At 38.0% G+C, this 11,089-nt stretch overlaps 1 protein-coding gene across 1 annotated transcript; it reads left to right on the top strand.

The window, feature by feature from the left end:
- Positions 1-481: 481 nt before the first annotated feature.
- On the top strand, positions 482-10,902 carry jak3 (Janus kinase 3 (a protein tyrosine kinase, leukocyte)). The gene is made up of 24 exons (XM_034213175.1): positions 482-579; positions 1,475-1,681; positions 1,805-1,922; positions 2,122-2,239; positions 2,446-2,591; positions 2,754-3,057; positions 3,218-3,340; positions 3,446-3,603; positions 3,679-3,790; positions 4,181-4,361; positions 4,739-4,863; positions 5,069-5,200; positions 5,306-5,393; positions 5,987-6,111; positions 6,229-6,367; positions 6,623-6,774; positions 7,010-7,160; positions 7,363-7,490; positions 7,830-8,019; positions 8,469-8,593; positions 8,926-9,098; positions 9,372-9,489; positions 9,578-9,691; positions 10,080-10,902. Exons 2-24 carry the CDS (start codon positions 1,483-1,485, stop codon positions 10,197-10,199), a joined length of 3,339 nt encoding a protein of 1,112 aa, XP_034069066.1. The 5' UTR covers positions 482-579; positions 1,475-1,482; the 3' UTR covers positions 10,200-10,902.
- The last annotated feature ends 187 nt before the right edge of the window (positions 10,903-11,089 follow it).

Raw genomic sequence — 11,089 nt, 5'->3', positions numbered from 1 at the left:
GAGCTTTAATTTTCATCCACTTCCCCATAGTATCTTTGTACCTCAATAACTTCAGAGAATGTGAAGAATTGTTTACCTGGAACAACTAAAGGTGGCCTTTTAGTTTGACCTTGACGCTCTCAATGTGAGGTGTGTTTTTTTAACCTCGACACACACATACACAGAGAGAGACCTGTATACAGACCTGTGACCAGCTTTAGCAGCAGAGCCACTACTCTCCTCTCATGAAGGTAAACACACATTCAAATAGAAACACTATTCTGACCTTGTTCACACCCTAACTCAACACTTCATTATTATACTGTATTATAGTATTTAAGTATTATACAAAATATGTATTATTCCCTTTTATTTTCTAAAACGGAGCATTCTCAAGGCAAGTTCTACTTCAACAAGTTGCACATTCTGCGAGAGACGAGATACTGTTGATAGTGTCGCATCTGCTCGTCTAAATCAGGAAACCCTGAACTTCCTGTGAACACAAGCACATACAGCTGAAACGCGGAAGTCAAAGACGAAAGTCCTGGTTTCACAGAAACAAATGATCGCAAAGAGGAGTTCTGCTGTGCAAAGTAAAAGGTAAAAGTAACAAATATCTTGATATAATGTTTACTATTAAATCTGTAAGTAGAAGCTGTGTGTCAAGAAGTGTCAGTTGTATAACCACCATACAATGTTGCGAATGTGCTGCGACGTTAAAGCATGGCTTATAGCTGTAATTTATATTTGTTAATGTAAATGATTTGAAAAGTAATCTTCGTTCTTATCAAAGTAAGCTAAATATAATTGAATCCAATAAGGGATGGTGCAACCTTATTATAAATTATTTCAGGATATTTTTAAGTTGACATACTGTGCTTCTCATTCAACCACAGCCAACATGGTTAGTCTGATACAACGGGAATCCCCATAAATCTACATTTGACTTATTTAGAACAAATGTTTTGAGTCATGGTAGAGTTGTCGACAAATGTAACATACCATGGCAACACATTATACATCCAATAACAGTAAAAGTCTGAGCCTCAGTTGTGTAATTAATTATGCTTTTTATGCTTGCTTGTACAGAAAGGATTAGATTCATAAGTAAAAAATAAACAACAAACATTGTTAACAAATAACCACAGTGGTTACATAAAAAGTCAGCAAACAACAATTCTTTAATAAACTATTGATGCAATGTATGCAAATGTAATTTTTCTGTAGAATTGTAATGTTATAATATTTCAACTGAATTTAATGAGTCTTCATGTTTTATAGCATTGTTACTTCCTGTGAGCAAAGACGATGCAACTTCAATGAACTCCTAGGAACAGGGTTTAATGAAAACTAAACAATGACTCAACTACCTGAAAAGTATAGTATAGATATATAGTATAGAAATATATTCACAAAAGCCAAAAACTATTTTTATGTATGACATTTCTCAAATGATGTGACCCTATCGAGCCTGTAATCTAGATTTGTTCCTCAGAATTACCCATGGATCTCAACGAGGAGGAGTCGGCCCCTCTGGTGATCAGAGAGCGGGGGGGCAGTCAGAGGTCCAGCTCTAGCACCAGTCCAAGTTTACAAGTGCACCTCTACTTCTTCCCAGCCACAAAGAACGCAACCATAATACATATTACAGCCGGACACATTTCTGCTGAAAATGTTTGCATCCAAGCAGGCAAAAAATGTGGTAAGATTTCACTGGATAACCATGACTTAGGGCTTCTCGTACCAAAGTGTATAGATTAAACTGTGATATTCTATGTTACAATATATAACTTCATGCTACATGACATGACATCTCTTTCTCCAGGAATCTTACCAGTTCACCAAAGTCTTTTTGCTTTGGCATCCTCCGATCTCTCATTTTGGTATCCTCCATCGCACATGTTCAACACAGAAGAAAACCTACAAGTCCACTTTAGAGTCAGGTAGGTGTCTCATTTACCTTATACATTTAACACTAGTATGTTTAAATCATTTATGGGATGGTATTTATTTCAGATTTTTTGGAAAGTCCAGGAATGAATAACGTTGTTGTTAAACTTACATAGTATATCAATGGGTACATTTTAAGAACTAGTCATAATGTCATGCTATGTGAAATTTGGATTTATTCCTGGTGAGCAGGTTTTCCTTTGAAAACTGGTTTGGACAAGGACCAAGAACATCATACCGCTTCAGTCTGACCAGAGACACAATCAGTCCAGTGCTTCACTACAGTGTCATTGACTATCTCTTTACTCAGGTAAAGTATACAACATGTATTAACTCGCTCGAAAGTCCTTTCATGGTATATTTAACTAATATTAAATAAAAAGATATACCATTAATTAATTAATCAATGAGGTTGTAGGCTATGCTAAATCTTTATCACCCACATTTTTTGAAAATGCAGTTGCATGAAATGGATATATCATGAAGACTGTGCTGTCCATTTATTTTGGGATAAAGTTGCGAAGTGACTTTATTGCTAGTGAAGCAGGAGTGTGCCCACCTCTGAGTGCCCAGGAGGAATGCCTCGGCCTGGCCGTGCTGGACTTGTGGAGAATGGCTAAGGAGCGTCATCAGAGTGTCAGAGAGCTCTGCAAAACTGTCAGGTACTTAGATTAGGATAATATTTCATTTTCCTTAAACCCGGCCTCACAGTTAAAACTTTGATAGATCCCATTTTTCTCTTTCAGAAATAATGATTATATTGATTTGTGACATATTTGTTTTAGTTCAGAGTCAATACAAGTGTTATTCTCTTCCTCTCTCAGCTACAAATCCTGCCTTCCTAAGTTACATCAACATGACATCCAGCGACGGAACCGGCTTGATCGTTTTAGAATCCGAAACACCCTCAAGCGTTTCCTGAAGAAGCTTGGTAACTGCTCCATAGATGAGAGCAGCTTGAAGCTCAAGTACCTGATCGAACTGGCCGGCATCGAGCCGTCTCTGGGAAGCGAAACCTTCCAAGTGAATTCTTCTCCCTCGCATTCGACGTCAGCTTTCTGTCTTGTGCGTGTCACTGGGGAAACTGGGATTGAAACCAGTAGAAGTTGTCACACCGAGGGTGTCCTGGTAGGAATACATTAGACTTAAGTTAGGTTTTAAATGAGGCATGGTAGTTATTCTTTTATCCCTCCCAGAAGATGACAGTGCTTCCCAGTTTCAGCACAAATCTGCTTGGCCTTGCTTCATCTTGCTCTGCATAATTAGCCCTTTTTTCATTGATTTTTAGGAATGGCAAACGTTCTGTGATTTCAAAGATATCATAGACATCAATATAAAGAGGGTTTGCCATGAGCAGGTCCCCCAAGACAGCAGGATGGTGACAATAACTCGTAAAGATGACAGATGCTTGGTAAAGGACGTATTTGATTTCCCCAATCATTATGTTTGTTTGAGATTTTGCTATTTGGATTTTATGCAAAGAATGATGTCTATTTATTATTGATTTGCACAACAGGAAGCCAACTTCCAGAGTCTCAAGGAAGCCCTTTCATTTGTGTCTCTTGTCGATGGCTACTTCAGACTGACCACAGACTCCAGCCACTACTTCTGCCAAGACATTGCTCCTCCAAGTATTCTGAAGGGGATCAAGAACCATTGCCATGGCCCAATCACGTGAGTCATTTTGATAATGCTAAATCCAAAGCCATCTTTCACACGCAGCTGTTTTACATATTTTCTTCATATCAGATCCGAGTTTGCAGTCAACAAGTTGAAAAAGTCGGGGTTTAAAGGAAGTGCGTTTCTTCTACGGCAGAGTCCAAAAGACTATGACAACTTCTTCCTTACCGTCTGTGTGCAGGTAAAGATTTTGTGCTGAAGCAACACAATACACAAAATACATTTGATTTAGATATTCATGTCCGTGCAGTGTGCACTTTTGTATGCTTATATGACCAATACAAAGATGCTCTGATGTCCTTTAACTCGATTGGCAGCCTGTTTAAGCTATTTGAAATCACAGGATTCAGTCTGTTGCATGGAAGTTTATCTCTATGCAGATTATGCAATTATTTCTGAATAAAAACAATTATATGTGGGTACTTTTCCACACTTAAATGTGTGCAAAAGTAATATTCATGTCATTTTGCCCTCACAACATTTGCACTTTTGCTGGAAGTCTACACAAGGATTTCGTTATAACAACCTCTTTAGTGTTGATAACATTGTGTGTATATTTACATTTCTGCAGACTCCACTTGGACCTGATTATAAAGACTGCCTCATTATTAAGAATGAGCACTACACTCTTCCTGGTGTCCAGAAACTGTTTTCCAGCTTGAGGGAGCTCACCAGCTATTACCAACACAACAAGCTGCTTCTGGCTGAAGTACCGGTCAAGTTGGGCCGCTGCAGTCCACCCCGACCCAAAGGTGTGTTTTCCAACTCATTGATAGTATATAACAAGACAAACAATCAATACGTATGGTTAAATATGTAGCTTTGTTAAAAGTATTACTCTTTATTTAATACCATTTTTATAATTCAGATCTATGACCAAAAAAGAAACTCAGCTCACATGCACTGCTAATACATAGCTAGGAGCATAGTGTTATTTTGAAACATGCCAGAATACTATTGCAATTGGCTTATAACTTACTAGGGTGAACAGTATTCAATATATCTCAATAACTCATGTAATAGTCATGTATCAACTTAACAACTAATTGTATTTGCTGAAATTAGATGTGTTTCTTTATGTCTGTAACCTCAATAAACATAACCATGATGTTTTCTGCTCTTTTTACAGAACTTACAAATCTGATAATCATACGCAACAACAGCTCTGTAGAAGCTCAAGGGTCTCCAACGCCTGAAAGAAACAAATTCAGTCATATCCAGTTCCACATGATCAAATGTGAAGACCTTAAATGGGTGAGTGTGTATATAGGACTCCAACTTAAAGATGCCTGTTTCTAAAGTATATCTGAATATCAAGACGAGTGTCTTCTCTTCTAATATGTGGCTCCAATTATCCTTCAATCTTTAAAACTATGATGCAAATACCACTACTGTCTAATAAGAAATGTACTTTGTGTTGATTATGATGGAGGAAACTTTGATGTTTTTTTTCTGTTAGGGTGAATGCCTCGGACAGGGATCCTTCACTCGAATTTTCAAAGGCTATAAAACCGACATTCGTGATGGAGAGAAACACGTGACAGATGTTTTCCTGAAAGAGCTCGACGTTGTTCATAAAAATTGCTGGGAGGTGGGTTTCTTCAGATTAAAAAACACTGAAATGTTTTTTAAATTATTCATAGATATAGCACATTAGTTTGGATATCATACACATTATTTGTTTTCCTTCTCTCAGTCATTCTTTGAAGCTGCCAGCTTGATGAGCCAGATTTCACACAAACATCTCCTCCTGGTATATGGTGTTAGTGTTCAAGGAGTCAAAAGTAAGTCTAAACTCAAGACCGACTTGCAATTTGCTCACACAAGCTGTGATGCCAAGTCTCCAGGAGCTCGATGACACACTCACAGGCTCACAAGCCGAAAAGAACACAAGCATCGCTGTTGCAGCTGGAAACCACACTGCAAGGTTATCCAGACGATTGCTTCATTGCTACAGATTTACTGTCAGCTTCATGAAACTAATGTGTATTATGTTTTCTATATGTGTAAACGTAGAGTAATTTACAAGTCCCTTGATGTGCAAACAACACAATTCAGCCTTCATTTTGATCTAACTTCCATATCTGTAAAATTAAGAGATTGTATCTTGCACGGTTTGTTGTTGACTATCCACAGACAGACAGGCACACAGAAATATAAAAAGCTGCCTTCGTACTAAAAACCTCTTTGGTGGAAGGTTCAAAGTAGGTTCCTTCAGGTGCAAATTTTGCTATGACGACACAGCCTCTGGAAAAAAATGTCCTCACATCAGATCCTCATCTGACCCGACTCAGTCTGTTATCTGTGGGGGAGCATTTCTGACCCTGTGTCTGGTTTGAAGTACAGCTGTAGAAACAAACCTCCTTGTGCCTCACAGACATCATGGTGCAGGAGTTTGTCAAGTACGGGGCCCTGGACCTTTACTTGAAGAGAGGGGGATCTGTGTCAGTGAGCTGGAAACTTGACGTAGCCAAGCAGCTCGCATCAGCCCTCAACTTTCTGGTAAGATAAACGTTTTAATGTAGAGCATTACTACTAGACCCAGGATTGGCAAGTTAAACTTTGTCAAAGTTGAACGATGCAGCTCACTATAATAAGTCAACATATACTGCCTAACAGGAAGAAAAGAATATTGTTCATGGAAATATCTGCGGAAAGAATCTGCTGCTGGCCAGAGAAGGTGACCCATCACAGGGCAGCTCTCCGTTCATAAAGCTGAGTGACCCGGGCATCAGTGTGGCCATGCTGGGGAAGAATGGTAAATCTTCAGGGAAGTAGAGACACCTGATGAATGATACTATAGTTATAGAACCATTTAGTAACTATATAAAAGTGAATGGACTTACTAAGTGTTTGCTGTATACACACACATACATTAATCTCAAGGTATTAAATAAAAACAAAATGACATCCAAATATGTTTAACACATTTAAAAGGTTGAAACCTAGTCCATGTGCATTATTTATTTGTGAGTGTGTGTGTGTGTGTGTGTGTGTGTGTGTGTTTGTTTAGTGATCCTAGACAGGATCCCTTGGGTGGCCCCTGAAGTGCTGGAGGCCCCAGACAACCTGACTCTGGAGTGTGATAAGTGGAGCTTTGGTGCCACTGTGTGGGAAATCTTCAACAATGGGAACACACCACTGCAGGGCTGTGACCTGGATAAGGTACTACTTTTATTTTGTACTTTATATAAACTAACTGGTAGCAGTAACAGGTTGTTGTATTACTCTGCTTAAGCTGCTTATGAGTTCAAGTGACTTAAAGAGCCGGTTCAAGAAAATAACTGGTATTGAAGGTGACGAAACCTGTGAATCAGATCTTAAATGCAACCATGCATTTTACCATCTAGCCTATGGGGATAGTACAGTGAATGATACGAGCCACTGATGTTTTCTGCAGAAGCGACAGTTTTACGGGAGCTTCCAGCAGCTGCCTCCCTCCCAGTGGACGGAGCTGGCTGATCTGGTCAGTCAGTGCATGGACTACCAGGCCGCGTTCAGACCCTCCTGTCGCAGCATCATCCGTCAACTCAACAGTCTGATCACTTCAGGTAATCATGTGTATCAATACTTTGCTCATAATGAATACAACCAATATAAACCACATATCTTATCAAAGGGTTTAGTGTGTTTCAATTCAATAACAAAATGTATCTGTGATCATTCACAAAATGTGTACTGGTTTTGGAATCAGGTGAATTGAATACATCAGGAAACAAAAAGTCAGTACTTGTGTTTTGTGTTTCATGGCAGACTATGTGATACTGCACGCCACTGAGCCCGTGGCACAGAGCCCTGTGTGGAGAGCCCTCAGCTCCGATCAAGGCGAACAGACTTTGTTTGAGGAGAGACACCTACGATACATCTCCCCTCTGGGGAAAGTAAGTCTGCAGTGCCACAATAGGACTACAATATTTAGAATTTTGGACAATCAGTGCACTTTAATGATCATGATCTTGTGTTTTGAGAAAATCGAAATGAATCTTGTCAAGATACTGTGCTAGTATTGTCTGTATGCCCGGGATGTTAAGACAACTTAAAATACACAGCCTTTTTTATATTTTTAATCAACCCTTGTCGTTTTAGACTTCCTCAGTGGTGCACAAGACCTTGTGTTTGATGGACTAACAGGTGTAAACAGGCTGTTGTGAGGGCATGGTGGTGAGGTAATTTAAAAGTTTTTGGGATGTGACTGACTGAACGAGTCAAAACCTTTCCAGGGAAACTTTGGCAGTGTTGAACTTTGCCGTTATGACCCGCTGGGGGATAACACTGGTGAGATGGTCGCTGTAAAGAAGCTGCAGCCCAACAAGCTGTCGACCCTTGAGGACTTCAAGAAGGAGGTCAAAACCCTCAGTGTTTTGGACTATGAGTACATCGTCAAATACAAAGGAGTCTGTTACAGCACAGGTAATAAAACAATTATTGCAAACATAGCACACGATGTTCTAAAATGTGGTCATCAACTTCAGTAAAATAACACATTTGTAAGACTGCTTATTTAAATGTATAATTGATTAATCATATATTCTATTTGGAAAGAGTTCGTTTTTTGTAATCACTGTTTAATAGATGTCTTTGCTCCCTTAAGTGAGAAGTACACACAAGGAAATACCATTGTGGCTTTAACTAAATGTCCTAAAAACAGTTATTTGCCAGACTTGGTGTCATTTTTTGTTATACTATACTATAATTATTATATGCATCTTCTGCATAATCCAGGATTTACATTTTAAATCACAGTGTTAGATCATGGTGCCGAGGGACTTATACAGATACAAGAGATACAATTAGAAGTGTTCTTTTTCAGGGTTTGTAATTGATTGGGTTGAATAAATTCAATGTTTGTTTGTTCACAGGTCGCCTCAGTATGAGTTTGGTGATGGAGTACCTGCCCTACGGCAGCCTTATTAACTACTTGGATAGTAACCGACTTTGCGTCAACACATGGCGTTTGCTGCTTTTTGCTTCTCAGATCTGTAAGGTAAGAGTCAGATGTATGAACTCAACTCATGCAAACAGTTAGAATTACAACATTTTAGAAGGTTCTGTTTGAATTGATAGTGATTGAATTATTGCCTGACAAAATCTTGCCACTTTTACATGGATCTTTTGAATACTAAGACCTGAGGTCTTTTCAAAAACAAGTATACGCTTTAATATTACAAAAATAGGTATCTTTTTTTTCTCCACAAATCAACTACATTTTCACAAGCTATAAGCTAGTACCAAATGATGATTGCACAGCATAAAACAAATTAGACATGGACAAAATATATTTCATTTTTTTCTGTTTTGTCATTTTCTCATTTCCAGGGGATGGAGCACCTGCAGACCTTGCGCTATGTGCACAGAGACCTCGCAGCCAGAAATATCCTAGTGGCCAGTGAGTCGCTGGTGAAAATAGCTGATTTTGGGCTGACCAAGGTTGTTCCTTTTGACAAGGAATATTACAGAGTATCGCAACCCGGAGATAGCCCCATTTTCTGGTAGCTATCCTTATTATTAAACATTCAAATGCTCTTTTATCTGAAGTGTAATTGCATTAATATGTAACTATTTGCAGTTTGTGGACCCAAAATGTCCCTAGCATTGAATGATAAATGATATACCAATGAAAAATGTTGTGAAGGGTTGTGTCGAGGCCTAATGTTCATTCAAATCAGATACGGAGATAGCTGTTTCCAGGCTTTGCACTAAGCTAACATATCAGCTGCCAACTGTAGCCTTATATTCAACCATACACTGCTCTTCTAATGCAGGTACGCCCCAGAGGCCATCAATGAGTCCAGATTCTCCCACAAGTCAGATGTCTGGAGTTTTGGAGTCGTTCTTCACGAGCTCTTCAGCTACTGCGACATCAACTCCAACCCAAAAAGAGTAAGAAGCTTACTTGTCTTTATGTATTCAAAATGTTTCAATATTTTCCCCTTTTTAAAACAATCTTTCCTTAATTTGACTGTTTTAGCTATGTATGCGGGAGATTGGAAACAATGTGCAGAGTCAGTCCATTTCAATGTATCTGGCAAATATTCTAAAGAATAACTGGAGGATGCCAGCTCCTCCAAACTGCCCAGCCAAGGTATGTTCACTCGTGGTTCAATAGTTGAAATGCAGTAGTCCTTGTGTAGGACTAGTATTAAAAAGGTATTTTATTTGTCACTTTTTCTACCTAGCTCTAACAAATATATTGCAATGTTAAGGTAATTACAATGTAAATCATCTTTGGGGTAATGATGTGGCCTCTGTTTTATACAATGCAAGTGTTGCTCAAAATGAAAAAAAACATTATGCAAATGTTTATCTTAATTCTGGAAGAAAATTACAAGAGTCTTTGCTGTGGATAAAATGTGTTGTAAACATTTTTGCCCCATCTTGTTGGACTAGTCACTACAACTCTCATACAAAACCATTTAAATAACAGTTATTCGCTTTGTTGAAGATTATATTTTTGTCATTTATGACACCAGGTGTACAGTTTGATGAGGCAGTGCTGGGCGTACGACTTCGAGGAGCGACCTTGTTTCTCTGGCCTGGGAAACCAAATTGAAGCCATCATGCAGGACGAGAGAGAGAACCCTAAAGGCTGACAATCCCTTAAATCTCTTTTAGATTAGCTTGAAAATGCATTGTCACAAAGCTAAAACTGCTATAGACATTTGGTAATATAGAATATGAGGCATCGCTGTAGATTAAACTACCCAGCAGTATATAAAGGAGTTAAAAATAGCACAATCTTACATATTCAGATAGACATTAATGCAGCAGTAACATTAATATAGAAACATCATATACAAGAGACAGAGACCATCTGACTGCACAAGGACTCATTGTACTTTTGATACCTTCTATGTACATTTAGCTGATAATACGGTCATACTTTAACACAAGTAAGGTTTTGAATGCAGTACCAATACCCAGTTTGGCAATAGTATTTTTACTTTAGTAAAGTATTAGAATACATATTCCACAAAAGGTGTATTCTCACGGCCATTTTCACATAAGATCACGTTCATTGAAGAGTTTTTAGTTGTCCATGTTTTCTTGTTAAACAGTATGATGATAAACAAACGATACAAAAAATGTTGAATGTTCATAACGCATTGTTGGCAGAAAAAATCTTTCTTTTATAAAGATATATTTAGAAAAAATATTGTGGCCATTTTATATTTTTCTTAATTCATTTATACTGTGGTAATTGTTGTACTTTTCAGTGGCTTAATTTCATGTACTACTCATGTAGTCTTTTTAAATCCCTCACGTGTTTGAAATAAAGCAATTTTGTGGAAACAGCTTTTGTAATTGTTTATTGATTGACATTTTGTAAAATTAGCTTTTTTAATATAACTGTATTTATATGAATAATTGAATACATTAAAATAGGTTAGACTGTGTCTTCAAAAGAGCAGAGCAATGATAATAAGAAGTCATACTTTCGTACACAAGTGGATACTTTAGATTAACCTGACACTCACACAAA

The sequence above is a fragment of the Gymnodraco acuticeps genome, unplaced genomic scaffold (assembly GCF_902827175.1).
Source record: "Gymnodraco acuticeps unplaced genomic scaffold, fGymAcu1.1, whole genome shotgun sequence".
In the NCBI taxonomy this organism is placed as follows: Eukaryota; Metazoa; Chordata; class Actinopteri; order Perciformes; family Bathydraconidae; genus Gymnodraco; species Gymnodraco acuticeps.
Note: the sequence above shows the minus strand (reverse complement) of the source record. Positions and strands in the feature narration are given on the sequence as shown.

Excerpts from the sequence above, each read along its gene's own strand:
- jak3 (XM_034213175.1), top strand. The coding sequence starts at position 1,483 with ATGGATCTCAACGAGGAGGAGTCGGCCCCTCTGGTGATCAGAGAGCGG. Across the intron at positions 6,112-6,228 it reads CATCAGCCCTCAACTTTCTG|GAAGAAAAGAATATTGTTCA; the intron begins GTAAGATAAACG and ends ACTGCCTAACAG. Across the intron at positions 8,020-8,468 it reads AGGAGTCTGTTACAGCACAG|GTCGCCTCAGTATGAGTTTG; the intron begins GTAATAAAACAA and ends GTTTGTTCACAG.